Here is a 16511-nt window from a genome sequence, read left to right as displayed (position 1 = left end):
AATAAGGAGGGTGCCGATTTAACAAAGTGAAAGTAGCTCGTTGCTTCTGGAACAACAACTGGCCTTTTATTGTAGAACCGGAAGCATATATATCATGGTTTTAAACACGGGTTCGCAATCGTAATTGCGATCACTATGTCAACTTATCAAAATATTTTGATACTATACACATCACCACTACAACTGTGATCACATTTTTCCACAGTTACATGCAATGCAAATATTCTTTGATTCACGGCAACACAACTATAATCACAATTTAAAATCATGATATATTTTATACAGATTATTATTATATCCCAAATATTATGAAAACGACTAGTTGCTCACATGACCCCAATATGCACATTATTCATGGGCCCCCACGTAAGTGTAGTAACCCTCTTTCTCTTTCTCTCTCTCTGACTTGTTATGTTAAGAATAAAACTGGGTTGCAACAAACATTTTTGGTTCTTTTTTCTTACTTGTAAAGAAGCTTCCTTTGAGGTAACTACACTTTGTGTTAGATAAAACCCACATCACCCCTCCCCCCATCTCCATCTTTCTCTCTTTAACATATCGAGCTGTTTAGGTCAACAATAACCCCGTTTTGAATCCTCCATCCGTGCCTTGTCTTTCTTTAGGGTTTGATGATGATCCCTCATGGTCAAATATGAAGGCACCGACTCTCTCACAATTCTCTTGTACTGCTAAATATACATCTGCTTTTCTTTGTTTTCTTCACAGCCTCACATATCTATCTGCCTACTCAAATATCTTCTTAGCTCCAACTATATATTTTTTCTTGGTAATTTAATTCCTTTATATATATAATCTTGTCAATTTCTTCAGACTCTAAATTTTACATTTTTATGTTGTCAAACTTCAATTTGGTTCTTTTTTTATATATTTTTTTTATTTGTTTTCCCTCCTCCCACTTACTCCTCGTCCTTTTCCCTTTCCTTGATGAATTAATATTTTTTTCAATAATTTGGGTGACATTATTTAATTTTGTAAGATCCAGAGGGCTATAATTAGCAGAATTGAAGGTGGGGTCAGGGTATAATTTTATGGAGTTGATGCAAGAAGTGAAAGGGTACTCTGATAGCAGAGAGGAGGAGGAGGAGGAAGAGGGAGCAGCAGAAGAAGAAAGCAGCCGTAAGCACCACTACTACCCCTTTTCTTCTTCTCCCTCTAATTTGTATTTATCTTCTTCTTCTGCTCCTTCAATATCATCAAATTATACTTCTACTACTACTAGTGCTGTTGCACGTCCTCTTCACCATCATCATGTAATAAATATCCCTTACCAACAAAATCCATGGCTGGGGATGAATATTGTTCATCATGATCATCTAATTCAGTCTCCAGAATCTCACAATTCATCATCTGGGTTAGGGTTGTTACACCAGCACCAGGATGCAGCAGGTTCCAATTTCATCATCAACAACAATCAACATCATCAACATCACCACACAACAAAGCAGCTAGATTTCATGGACTTGTCACTTGGTAGCAGCAAGGATGAAGGGAATTTGCCAGGATCTTCTTCTTCTGTCTATGCTCATCATCATGCAGCAAGTGGTAGTTCTTCTGTCAATGGTAACAACAACCTGCAGCAACAGCAACAGCCTGCTGAGAAGGAGCACATGTTTGATAAAGTAGTGACACCAAGTGATGTGGGGAAGCTGAACAGGTTGGTGATACCAAAGCAGCATGCTGAGAAGTATTTCCCTCTTGATTCCTCAGCCAATGAGAAGGGTCTGTTGCTGAATTTTGAGGACAGGAATGGAAAGTTGTGGAGGTTCAGGTACTCCTATTGGAACAGCAGCCAGAGCTATGTGATGACCAAAGGTTGGAGCCGTTTTGTCAAAGAGAAGAAGCTTGATGCGGGTGACATTGTTTCCTTCCAGCGTGGTGTTGGAGAATCGTATAGGCATAGGTTGTACATAGATTGGAAGAGAAGGCGTGATCATCATCATCATCACCATCATGGCCCTGTCGACCCTTCAACCACACTCTTCACACCTTTCTTTCTTCCCAATCAGCCTCATCACTTAATGTCCATCAGATGGGGTGCCACTGACAGATTGTACTCCCTCCCTTCCCCAACCCCACCACGCCACCATGACCATTTGCAACATCAACAACCCCTCAATTACAACAACAACACCATGTATCATCCCTTTCATCACCATGGTGGTGGAAGTGGAATTAATGGTACTACTCATCACTACAACAATTACTATCATGAGATGAGTAGTACTACTAATACTACCACTTCAGGATCTGGCTCAGTCTTTTACCTCAGGTCAACACCCCCATCAATGCCATTGGCTGATCACCAAACCTTGAACACAAGACAACAACAGCAGCAACAGCAACAACAACAACAACAAGAGGGAGGTGGCAATGTTTCACTTCCTCCTATGATCATTGATTCTGTTCCAGTTGCTCACCACCTCCATCATCATCATCATCAACATCAACATCAACATCAACACCATGGTGGCAAGAGTAGTGGTTCTAGTAGTCCTAGCACTGCAGGGAAAAGACTAAGGCTATTTGGGGTGAACATGGAATGTGCTTCTTCAACAACATCAGAAGACCACCCCAAATGCTTCAGCTTGCTGTCCTCATCTTCATCAATGGCTAATTCCAATTCTTCACTACCACCACTTCAGCTTTTGAGGGAAGACACACTTTCATCATCAGCAGCAGCAGCAGCAAGGTTTGGAGATCAGAGAGGAGGAGTAGGGGAACCTTCAACTTCAATCTTTTTTGATCTGGACCCTTCTTTGCAATACCGGAAGCGATAAAAAAAAAAAATTGATCTGAAGAAACAAAATAATGGAAGAAGATACGAGTTTGATCTAAAGTCATCACCACCTACTACCTGGGCTAGCTACACTCTCTTTTGCAGCATTTTTATTTTTTTTCCTTTCTCTTTTTTGTTTCTTTCATCAGCTACAAAGGAAAGAAAAGGCTCTCCCGGACTTTCTTCTTCTTTTGATCAGTAATTAGTCTTTAGCTTTTGCACGTTTTGAAGTCTTTTAGTACGTTTAGAACTTCTCAATGAATTAATTAGCTGGGGATTTGGGCCCCTGAAGAAATATTGGAACATCCATCGTTTCACAACCTAAAAGAGGGAAATGAAATCCATGGAGATCAAATTACGCTTAGACCTTTTTTCAATTGTGTATAATACAATACAAATATATTTATTATTATTATTATTATTATTATAGTATATATGTCTTTTGCTCTTTCTATTTTAATATTTGCTTCAACACTGTTCTCTCTCTCTCTTTCTTTCCGTTTACTGCATTTAATGATACACAGAAAAGCTTGTTGCTTTCTTCTTTCCTCTAATGTTTCTGTTAGCCTTGTTGGGTTGATGTCGTTCAACACACTGCTCCTGCTGCTTAGTTAGGCATTTTAGCTTTGCAGATAAAGCTCAGAAAGTTGTACAGCTGTAAAAGGGTAATTTTTTCTGATCTTATTCCTCTTCCCTTACATTTAATTTCATTACTTTTTCCACTTACTACGCTGTTGTTACCATAAATAATTTATTGATTATATATATATCAATATGAGTACTAACACCACTCCCTTTTTCCTCTATCTCCCTCCACATTGCTACTTACTTACCTTTTTTTTTCTTTTTTTTTGGTGATATGCTTTTGTCACTATTCATCAGCCGCCTTCTTGTCTGGATTAGCACTGCGCATAAACGTGATATAGGAAAAATGAAATTTTTTATGCGTCAAAGAGTATGTAGCCTAATTCTATTTGATGCTTATCTCAATGTTATGGCATTTGATCTCTGATGCTTAATTACCTTAATTTAAGAGATAATACAATTTATGAAGCCTTTTAGACTTTATGATTTAGATTCCTCATGTGATGCTTAATTAGTCTTGGTCACAGTGTTGCTACTGTTGATAGTTGAAAACAAAACTCATTGGTTACTTACAGACATTCTTTGGATTTGTCACAGATATTGCAATAATTACACTACAGCTAAGACTTTTGGATCATCGAGTCAAGGAGCTTTACTTTGGTGATTAAGGTGATCAATTATCAGCTAGCTTATAGTACCTTTTTTTCTTTTGTGTGTGTGTGTGAAACTTGACATTATATGGCGGATATAGAACATATGCTATAATAAGGAAAGAAAGTGAAACTTTTCCTTTCATAAAAATTGTCGTTTTGATTCATCCGAGATATGTAGAACGTGGACTAATTGATTTGATTGATCTATCTTATTAAAGAGGAAAAAATGCTACTTTTTGAAATTATCGTGTGAATTAATATGAACTGAGCAAAGGGAGTTGTGTGTGTCACTGATGGGGCACATTGATGCATTTTGCTTTAGCCTTTAGGTTTACATGATACAAACACTTTTTTCATTTGACTATTCATATATTTTCTCCATGTTTATTGGGAGTAATAGACTCATAGAAACCACTATGTTTGAAAAAATATTAAGAGTGACATTTAATGCAAAATACACTGTTCATGGCATAAAAAGGAGATATATCAAACAGAATGTTATATGTTCTCACGGTATGTGAAATGGGGAAAGGAAAGCAAAAGCAATATATAGGACAGTGAGATCAACAGTGTATGAGACAAGACATACATAGGAGCAGGACCTTTGTTTTGGCTACACAGACTTGAATGTGATGCCTTTTTCTGTTAAAATAATAGGAATAGGAGTATGTCAGATCCTATGGGAGTAAAGTCAATTTCCATGAGCTCTCGAAAGTCTTGGAAGGATCCTCATGACTGCTGGAAATTAAAGAATGAAAGAGACTAGAAATGGAACCTCTTTTTTGGGGGGAGATGATCAAGTTCATTTCAAATGCTTGGAACCCAACAACAAGACAGGAAAAGATAGTTCAGATAAAACAAGGCAAAATAATAATAATCAAAATCTTGGTTTTTTCTTTAATTTTTATTGTATTATATTCTCCTATCATCCTTCTTAACATATTTAGTCATGATCTTGCATACAACAAGTTAGTTAAGCAAACCAAATGATATTAGGAAAGACACACAAACAGAATAATTTTATGGTCATACATTGACAATATTTTGCTAGGTAGATCCGGGATTCGGTTTTATGCCTTCATACATACACATGCCATTGATCATGAATTATAAAAGCATCCTTAGAGTCAATTGGTTTATTAAAGTTAACCATAAATTCAAGGGATTAATTATTCCCTAGCTAGTACTATTACGCTTCATGTTTGATTATAAATCATGGACTTTATATTCATATGATGATATAGTATGAATATTGTGTATTAGCAACGTGAAGGTTATCATTGTTTTGGGAATTGCATCACCCCTAGCTAGCTAGATAGAGTGTATTAAAGTCAATGTTTGTCAGTTATACATATAGTAGTATTGATACTCATGTTAATTAGTTCTATCCATATAATTAATTAATGTCTGCTTGTTATGGGCGTTTTATGCAGAAGGGAAAATAGAAGCTCCACCAAACCAGGCCTTATGATTTAAAGACTTAACAGCTGCCATTTCAGTGTGATTTTAGAAAATTTAATCAAGGTACATTTTTCCTGAACATATGGGTGTTAGGTCTCAAGCATCATGCATATTCAATAACTGATATTTAAGTCAGGAAATTAATTAGATAATACTTGAAGTGATCATATTAATTGCAATATCCTTCAATATATATATATATATATATATATATATATATATATATATATATATAACTGCAAAACGGATATTGTCTTACATGCCACTCTCAAGAAGTTATCAACAGATGGATATATTTCATCATAAGAAAAAGTTGATGTAGATAAGAATTATTTTTCAGTGCCTGGTTGATTAGTTCAACATCTTTTTATAGTTCAACATTGAAAGGTAACTTACAACAGCATGCTTCCAAGTGTACTTGTTGTCAATTAATCTCATATCTAACGTTAGAAAGTAATTTTTTAGATGTTAGCCCCTGAGCCAGTGATAGGTATATTGCAATAAAATAAAAAAAATATATGTTGAAGGATCATGAATTACATTTGAAAAACAGTCGGGGAAATAACTTCTTTAATATACTTCCTGAACTTAATTTTACTGGGCATGATTGGCTGTTATATAGCTGGTTCCATTCACTCCCTTCTTTTAAATATGTAACAACTTTGAAATGTCACGTAAATATATCATAACATACATAATGTATTAGTTGAGATTCTATGAATTCCAAATTCCAAATGCCATGCATTTAATATTTTATGCATTGTTATTATACTTACATTTAATAAAGTATTGCCAATATTTAAATAAAATTTTCATTTTTATTCATTAATATAATTAAAAATATTGAAAAATGTTAGCATAAAATCAAATGATCATAGACTTAAAAATATTTTTGTAGTGACATATACTAATGTGTGTGTAGTAAATTTATGAACATTTGGTCCTAATTTGTTGGTTTAAAAGTAAAACTTCAAGACCATACAATTTCTTCACGTAATCTCAAAATTTCATGCAATATAAGCATGATTATGTTGGCTTAGTGATGGTATTTCCTGTGCCTTTCAAAAGCTAATTCTAAAAGATATTATAGTTACATGAAATAATTATGCCGATCAGATTTACTATAATTAGCCTTACTTTTACTGTGCTATAAATTATAAAATATTTTGGAATCTTTTTTCTTTTGAGTGCGTCTTGCTACTAGACCATTAGTCAAGGGATTAATAGATAACTTTATTTTTTTTTTATTAAAATTCATGCTAAAATGCATTGGTAATCATAATAAAATTACATTTTTGACACATTTTATTAAAAATATTTTTATTTCTTTAACCAAAGACATTGATTAGCATTTTTTTTACTTCTACTAAATTCGATTTTAATTTTCAAACATATATAAAATATGGGAGAAAAAATTGTTAAGTTTAACTGTAACAAAATGTGACATTGACATGATTACCTTTCATCACTTTAATAATCAGATTTTACGAACATCTTTTGAAAAATGCAAATAATATCATACTGAACTTTAATGTATCATTGATTATTATTTTCGATTTATAATAGATCACCCTGATGTCCAAAGTTGAAAAGTGGTTTATTCGATGAATTAGTCAATCTAAAATGAAAAATTCATCATAATATATAAAATAGACTATTTCGTTATAATTTTCAGTAATTTTTTTATCACATAATTTGTTAGCCCTCAACCCTGCAAATTAAAATTATTTTTCCCATCTATATTGTCATACTTATAAAAATTCTTTCAAAATACTCAGTCTTTTCTTATGAGAAGTTATCTTAAAAAAAAATACATTTATATGTAACAAAAAGATATCTTCTCTGTTTAAATAATTAAGATCGATTTTATTCAGCAAAGTCATATAATAGGCACTGTCAAAGGCACTGTTTTAAGTGTGTATGTTTTGATGGTTTAGGGTAAGAAGGGGAGGGATGGATTTCTTTTTCTCTTGTTGGCATTCAAATTCAAAGCAGCCACGGTGAAATGACAAAAGACCTGATAATTCCAACCTTTCTGTTGTTAACAACCACAACAAAATAAATAAACTTTAATCTGTAAGTGTATGATAGTGATTTTTTCTATAAAAAAAACATTAGCAGATTTATGCTTAATTTCATCCACGCATGCATAGTTTTATATGTCATTATAAGTCAGTAAAAAAAAATAGTCATTATGAATGTTATGATATCACACATTTATTACTAATTATTATTGAATTACACTGAAAATTGAAAAGAAAAAAGACTTAGCTAGTACATACAGCAATAGATCACTTGCCATATATTGTCTCATTCAATTCCAAGGGTAAAACTTTTATAGTCATTGAATTGTGTGTGTCAATGTCGTTGATTAATTTCTTTTAGCACCTCATGGTGTCCCTTATTTACTTTGACGTTTATAGGCATGTTTGGAATTTTTTTTTTCAATAAGCACTTATAGGAAAAAAAATAAGAAAAAAAAATAAATTGATCATAAAAAAAAAGAAAATGAATTTTTAATTAAGATTAAAATTAAATTATGCACTTTCCTTAAAAAAAACATTAAAAAAACATAACAGTTTAGCTTTTAATTAAGTTGGATGAAAGAATTTTTATAAAAGTTAAGTATATGCATAAGTTAATTTTAACTTGTTAAAAGAAACTTAATTCATTTTATCTCTTTTTTTTATAAGTATATATTGAGAACTTTATCCCAACAAGATAATATTGCAACAATATTATTGTGATCGTTTTTTTATTGGTAGTGTTAAAATCAAGAAATTTGACCCCTTGTTAATGATAAAAAAAACAATTCTAAAACATGCATATAGATACCGAATTTTTCTTCATCACCTAAATGATTATTAATTAATTAACTTAGTCTATTTCTTAATTACATACGTGAGCAGTAACTTATGATATTGTTTTCTTACGCTCGGAACTACGAGATCAAATTACTTCTTATGGCGTATTCAGTCTTCAAATATCTATGCAACTTAATAAACTTATCGCTGTATCTGTATAGTTAATTTTAGGGATACTTATTATTTTTTATAACACATACACAATTAACTCCATTAAGCAGCTTATAAAAAAGTCAATTACGCAAGTAAACTAGTTTTTTAACAATAAAAAATCATCAATTGAAGTCTTACATATTTGTAACGGGAAAAGGTTCCTGATACATCATTTTTATGTTTCTAATCGTAGACAGAAATTTCAAGTTCGAACTTCATTCCTGCAATATTTTCTTTTTTATTTTATTGAAAACCGGTGCACCTAAATGTCAGTTCTCTAATTGGGGAAAAAAAAAATCCTAATTCTTGTCTAGCTTTGGATGGGAGGTTTAAAGAAAATGATGGATCAATTTTACCCATAAACAATGGCCGGTAAACAATGAAAGCAGACAAATAACTACTGAAATACATGCCCAAGAAAATAAAATATTACAAAAATGATGGATCCTTTGTTGGTTAATTTATTCTAAAAATCATTGTGTGTATTGATGATTTTAGAATTCTCTCTCTCTCTCTCTCTCTCTCTCTCTCTCTCTCTCTATATATATATATATATATATATATATATATATATATATATATATATATATATATATATAAATTAAAGCTTTTTGGTTTCGTTTTCGTTAATTATATACACAACTGATTGTTTGATGATTTTATTTCCAGAGTTAGGAACGATAGTATTTGAAAATTAATTTCTATATGTGAATATTTATCAAAAGAAAGTTTATGTTTTCTCAAAATTTTAATATAAAATAACGATACCCTACAATATAAGGGAAATATGAATTAATCAAATACTCCTATATCAAATGATTTGCATTGAAAATATTAACTAATGGACACATGATTTGATTCAATATTCATTTATATGTGAAGTGTACATGAAAATGCCCCACCTCCCACCCCCCACAAAGTAAACGTCATCATTTTAAATAATCAAATGAGTCGAACTCAAAAAGGTAAAATAGTAAAAGGTACTTTATTAGGTGAAATATTAAAAGTTGTGAAATAATGAAACTTCTTGGAAAAAAAATTTGAGTGATAAACTTTGTAAAATAATGAAATAAAATTTACAATTAAACATATAAAATAAGCCAATTTTAATTAGTTTTCCTCCCCAACTTTAAAAAACTATTGGTTTTTCGTTCCTATATTTCTGAAACATCCTAACTTTCAATTTTGTTAACTTAAGTGTAAACCTAATTACCAGTTTTCCAAATCAGTCAAACCATGTAAAAACAACAAATTTAGGGCATGACTAGGTTAGCTCTTCAGTTATCAGAATTAATTAAGTTTAGGGTCAAAGGTTATGTAAAAAAATGTAAGGAAGGAAATCAATGGTTTTTAAAGTCAGACAAAAACTAAAATCGACATATTTTAGCCATACCATGTTGTTTTAAAATTTAACTCAAAATTGTTTTTAATCTTAAGAATTTTACCGTACCATGTGGTTTTACATTTTAACTCATCATATCTATTTAGTATTTCTAAAAGCAATATATATTGGTTGTTTCTATCGATTTGAATAATAATATTTTTCAAAAAAAGTACCATGACAAAATTACACTTTTTTTTTGCAATCATGTTTTATTCATTTTTTTTTTCCATTTCATGTAGGACTAACTTTGGAAAACTCTCATGTTAAGTTTTCTCATGATTTTCTTATATGAAAACTGTGTATCTATCTTTCATAATCACAATCATAATTAAACAGATAGAATTTTGTTTATATTAGGGAATAAAAAAAATACAAAACAATTCTACACGTAAATGCTAAAATCATATAAAAATTGGACACGATCGACAAGTCGCATTCTTGACTTTAATTACGTTAAGGTGACATTTTTTTTCTAATAGAGGTAATGGTGAAAGAAGCATTACCCCATTAAAACTGCGAAAGGGATAATGGGTGATATATTGGTAAGGTAAGATCACCCTCGGGAGTAGTCCAAGGTCTGAAATCAAATGGCTTTTGAATGAACGGTGCCCCCACCCTACCCTATTATATAAAAAAAGTAGTAGAGGGTATATATAGGCTAATTAAGAGCGTTGCATTACTAATATTTACGATCATATATAAAGTAGATTGTACCGTAAAGTTAGCAGAAGTTCCTTCACCTTTTACCTCCCATGGCGTGGCCTTCCATTTATTAACTGTAAATCGGATCATTGGACGCATGCAGTGTTCACCAGTGATCAATCCAAATCATTGTAATTGTACTAAACCCTTCAATGGACCACTTCTCCCATCGCATAGTATCAAATTTCTTTTGTTTCTTTCCCACCAATAGTAGTCCATCAATTACTATTTTATTTCATATGTGGAAAACAATACAAAGAAACATATATGGTCATCAATTGCACCTTTTAGTTTTTTGGTTTTTTTTAATATCTCGTCAATTTCACGCTGGAAAGGAATCTTAATTTGTTGGTTTTTTTTTTTTTTTTTTTACATTATTAGTTCAATTTCAGTGTAAATGATGGTGATTATTGTGACTGTATGTATTTATGAAAGTGAGACTCAGTTTTAAATTATTTGCTTGATTACTAGTATTTTTTTTTCAATTAATAATTCAAAGATATATTCTGGCTGATTCTAGTGCAGCTGATAGCTATAGTAGCTTTCAAAGCCCTAAAACTTAAGAAGATATATACAAGTACCAAAATTTCCAAAAGTAAATGATTTAAAGCTACTAGCAGCTTTATATGTTGACGAATATCGGTAGGTCTAAAATTTAAATGTGCATACCAAATAATAAAACAAAATCTGTACATTCATGTAATTAACACTGATCACTAGAATTTGTTTGTCATTAAACATTATGAAAATGTGAACAACCTAATTAACACTGATCTGTAATTCATGTAATAACCTAAGGACAAAACAGCATTATCATATTAATTACCTGAAGCGAAACAGAAAAAGAAAAATCTTAAGAAAGTCTGATTGTTGGGTGGTTTTGAAAGAAGATGAATAATAAGGTGCAGGACCAGAGAGAGAGGGTGAAGATCATGGGAGTGTCCAGGACGGAAGTGAACCGGATCGAAAAGTGACAGATCCTTTGGGTATAATAAGTTTTTGCCGGGGCTTTCCATGTTTCCCAAGATGATAAGTTAACAGATCAGATGCATGCACGTTGATTTTAATTGAGGACCATGCACCCTTAAAAAGGAGATAGCTAGAGAGGACCAGAGAGAGAAGAAAAGGGTGCCCAAGAAAACGAAAGAAGCCAGTATAACCAAACTATAATTCAAATCATCTTTACCAGTCACAGTTAGATTTGGATTTGGATGTACATGTACACATCTTCTCTCTTTAACTCACTTTTTAATATATATAAAATACTAAAATACATATGGATAAATTTCATCAATATATATGGTTGTGTAGATTAAATTATGCTAGCTAGCTGCATGAGAAATCTGTTTAGGTTAGGTTTTTCTCTTATTTTTTTATAATAAATATTAGTTGTTAATATTAATTTTTTGTTTGTGTGAGAATTCGAATTCAAAACTTCTCTCTTTATCGATTTTTCATTAACCACTAAATCAATCTTATATCTTTTCTCTTATATAAATATTGTCATGTTTCTTTTATATAAATTACTGATATTTATCATTGAAACTAAAATTATATATGTAAGATCAAGATAATTAATTAAACTGAAATAATTTTATTTCATGGTTAAGTTTTTCTCCTGTACAAATATTGTTTTGTTTCTTTAGTCACAAATTGTGTAACAGTAGTAATATTATATAAGACAGATTCTTTAAAACAATTTACATATTGATTGGACAAGATATAGACATATAGTCAACAATTGCTGCTTTCTCAAAACGTAACCTAAAGCTAGGTAGAAAGTTTCAAGTAACATTACATATATGAAGGGTTTGGCCAGCTAGCTAGCTTCCACATGCCTTGTTGTATCCTTTTGTTGTTTTCGTTTTATTGCACCAAATTTGAAAGGAACAAGAGAATGTAATGTGTACGAAGTTTCTTTAGTGGCACCCATGTTGTTACTTTGGGATGTGGTCACTCTCGATTGCAGTGCATGTGTGGGTTATATATATATATGTTGTCGTGATTTTTGGTCTGAATGACAATTAGTACTATCATAGAACAGGTGCATGTGCAAATTGTATCTCTCGTAAATGGTGTTTGTAGTTAGGTAATGAACTATAATGCTTGATGAGACAGCAATATTGGAAGGAAAAACTGTACGGCAGGAGAACAAATTATGCAAAAGCTAAAATTTCGAACCCTCTATTTATATTATTCTACTACTACTTTGCAATTTCAATGTATTTATATTCGTCATGCATTCCGATCGAAAAATCTGATCCCAATATTCTTCTTCTCTAGGGATGGCGCTAGAAGTGCGCATATCATGGATTGCTTGGCCTTTTTGTGTTGCGGGAAAATCAATATTCAAGCATGAGACTGAGACAAATTTAACAAATGTAAAATGTGAAGAATGAGTGTAATAGAATTTTTTTTACTAAAAATAATGTCCAAAATATATTTCAAGAGTTTAATGATTATATTTTATCGATATAAATTTTTTTATATTATTAATAAATAAAAATCACCATTAATATGAATTTTAACTATTTATTATTAAAAAACATTTTATATATTACTGTGATTTAATTAAGAATAATAAAATTATTTTATATTATTAATGCATAATTTATATTTTCTTAAAGTTACGGTAAAAAAAATATATTATAATATAAGTTTCAATCTAACTCAATTATTGAATTTACCTAACTTATAAGATGAAAAGTATCTCCTACTTATAGATACTGTTTTAATTATATCATTATTTTATAAAAGATCTTTAACACATTTTCTCACCATGAGTTAAGATTAAACATCTCAAACATATAATAGACCTAATAATAATTATTAAAATATGTTTTAGTATCATATTATAATTTAAATTTATGTTTAATTCAATTCTAAAAGTTGTTAGTTCAATTCATATATATGATAAGAGTTGTTTTCATTAATTTGATCATAAATCTTCAACAAAATATAACAAAATCTCCTAATAAAGACTCTTAACTTTTAACTCTTCATGTAATAACATTTGACAGTGAGACCAGTACAATGCAATGCTTGGTTGGACTTGAAGTACGTCGTTTTATATGAGAGGACAGAGTATGAATGATAACCACAATTTGGAAGAGAAGAAATTGAATGAGCCACCATAATGCAATATGAAAGCAATGTACGATTAGTCACGGGAAGGAAGAAAAAAGTAATTTGATTAAACTAATAAGAAATCAAAGGAGATTTGTAGTGTTGCCTTTTTCATTGTAGGAAAGCAATTAGCTGGAATACAATTGCAACACTGTTCTTTCTTTTTTAATTTTTTTATGGACAAATATTTGTGTTGCATTTTTCATTGTAGGAAAAAGAAATTAGCGGGAATACAATTGCAACACTGTTCTTTCTTTTTTTATTTTTTTTATGGACAAATATTTGTGTTGCATTTTCATTGTAGGAAAAAGAAATTAGCTGGAATACGATTACAATTGTTGCTTGTTTATCAATAAATATTAATTATTAATATGTTAGTTTTTATTAAGGAGATATTTGAACTAATGACATCAATCATTTCCTTCCTCCTATTTTTATTACCAAATCATTTTTGCAATTGTTTCTTTTGTATTTTAGTCATGGAATATTGAGAAATGACATTTTAACATCAAAATACCAACATCACTTCTATACTTGTTTTATTTCAGAAAATAAAAACAATATATAGTGAAATTTGTATTTTTTACTTTATTAGTTATCAAATGATTTAATAAAAATATTATGTATAGTCTATATTGAATAGATCGATTGTCTAAAAAATTTCCCACACACATTGAAAAATTAAGGAAAGGGAACACTTTGAGCAATGTGCAAATAATTGAATTATATATCAATTAATCTTTTTTGTTTGAGAGATTAAGTCACTCTGTGATGACTTCTGTTTACTAATTATTCAATGAAATTAGTGTTTAAACTTTAAATATAACTTCCAATTATATATTCTCATATTTTATCAATAAATCAGTTATACGATCCTACCTTTTTCAGTAACGTGATAGTAAGATTTAAGGATATGATTTAGATTGCCTTCTAATAATTTTAAACCGATTACAATACGACATTTCAAAATTTTATATCTCATTTTTCTCTGGCCCCCAATAAGAATATATTTATTTTTGCATCAATTCATATTACATCAAAGACAAGATACTTCTGCGGATTTGGGACTGTGATAGCTTTACAGTTTAACACTGATCCTCATTAATTTATACAATAAAATTTCGATCCATTCTACTACTAAAATACATACCTCCCAAGTTAAAAATTGATATAAACATACAATAATTTCATGAACCTTACATCAGCAAAATTAATAGAACCACCCTAACGAACATTTGCTATGCAACTATATTCTTCATATACTAGAGCTGAATATAAATTTGGTTTTGAGACCTTGGGGCCGGCTTATGAAAGCAAACTGCAGCAGAAAGAAGGATCTAACAATATTTCCTCATATCTATTGACCTCACCTTATAAATACCTTTACTCCAAGGGTACACAATAGAATTTCATATTACATAAGAACAAGATCAAAGAATGCACGAAGGTAACCACACCAACACGTTCCACGCTCTTCATTAACATGCAAACTCTTTCAGATAAACCTTCAAAAACAAATGTTTCATCTAATCTTAATCAACTCTTAATTTTAATCTTTGGTTCAATAGATTTAACTCTTTATTTTTTATAAGTAGCTAGCTAGAGTGAGTTCAAATCCAGGACATAAAATATGAACCTCATAATAAAAAATCTCACCAGAAATTAGAAACACTTGCTTGAGCCTTGAGGTTCTATTTTATCATGAAAGTAAAATACAACATTGCAAGTTAATGGAACCGCTACCAAACATTCAAATAAGATAGAAAGAAAGCAGGACACCAAGTAACAAAGCTCCTAAGAAAGTTATAAGGACATCAGCTGGAATTCAGAGAACATTTATGTGGAATGGGATATCAGAAAATCAGAAAATTAACTGGCTCAAATAGGATAAAGTTTGCTTGCCGAAGGATAAAGGAGGCCTCGGTGTCAAGAACTTAAGTTTGCTATCTAAATGGAAATGGCGATTCTTAACTGATCAGAATTCGATATGGTTTCCTTTGCTGCAATTATCATCTAGACAGTGGATTAATTCTTCACAATGGTGGCGAGACATTTGTAGCATAGATGACAACCCAATTGGATGTCACGGCTGGTTGGATGATTGCACCAAAGACAAATACACTATTCTGGGAACAAAAATGGTGTGGAGATGCACCATTGAAAGAAACATTCCCGAGATTATTTCAAATCACATGTAACAAGGAATCACTCATTTCAGACATGGCCAATGATGATGGAGAGACCATTATTTGTATGGGAAGAGGAAATTTTATCACAATTGACACAGCATATCAGGATGATCCCACTCGTATCAGATAAGTGGATTTGGACACTAGATGCAATAAAAGGCTTCTCGGTGGCTGCAGCATACACCTCTCCACACAACTGCAAGTTTCTTCTTCAATAACTCAAAGCAAATTCTGGGATAAGGAAGCACCTTCTAAGGTATTAGTATTTTCATGTGAACAACTTCGTAAAAGGAATATTCAGATTCAAAATTTAGAAGCTTCTTGTTATTTTTGCAATTCGAGAAAGGAAACCACTCAACACTTATTCCTCATGTGTCCTGAGACTATTCATATCTGGCAAGGGATTTTCAGATGGTTGGGAACAGATATTGTATTTCCTCAGGAGATATATCAGCTGTATGATCAGTTTGGATTGTTCATTCGTGGTAGGAAATGCCGCAGATGGAAGCATTTAATCTGGCATGCCGCATGTTGGTGCTTATGGAAAATAAGGAATGGTATTGCTTTTCGGCGAGAACTTTTTGATGGGGCAAAACT

The 16511-nt window shown here is 31.3% G+C and overlaps 1 protein-coding gene across 5 annotated transcripts; it reads left to right on the top strand.

The window, feature by feature from the left end:
- Nucleotides 1-442: 442 nt before the first annotated feature.
- LOC100781424 (B3 domain-containing transcription factor NGA2) lies at nucleotides 443-3209 on the top strand. 5 transcript variants are annotated; one of them, XM_041010715.1, is made up of 3 exons: nucleotides 449-787; nucleotides 1004-1137; nucleotides 1378-3209. In XM_041010715.1, the coding sequence occupies exons 2-3, from the start codon at nucleotides 1050-1052 to the stop codon at nucleotides 2796-2798; spliced, it is 1509 nt and encodes a 502-aa protein (XP_040866649.1). In that variant the 5' UTR covers nucleotides 449-787; nucleotides 1004-1049; the 3' UTR covers nucleotides 2799-3209. The 5 variants fall into 5 exon arrangements, with proteins under 5 accessions (XP_014624617.1, XP_014624616.1, XP_040866649.1 ...); XM_041010714.1 differs by having other exon boundaries at nucleotides 998-1137; XM_014769131.3 differs by having other exon boundaries at nucleotides 443-787; nucleotides 1004-3209.
- The last annotated feature ends 13302 nt before the right edge of the window (nucleotides 3210-16511 follow it).

This window comes from Glycine max, chromosome 16, assembly GCF_000004515.6.
Source record: "Glycine max cultivar Williams 82 chromosome 16, Glycine_max_v4.0, whole genome shotgun sequence".
Lineage (NCBI taxonomy): Eukaryota > Viridiplantae > Streptophyta > Magnoliopsida > Fabales > Fabaceae > Glycine > Glycine max.
Note: the sequence above shows the minus strand (reverse complement) of the source record. Positions and strands in the feature narration are given on the sequence as shown.

Coding starts and splice junctions, on each gene's coding strand:
- LOC100781424 (XM_014769131.3), top strand. CDS start 1,050: ATGGAGTTGATGCAAGAAGTGAAAGGGTACTCTGATAGCAGAGAGGAG.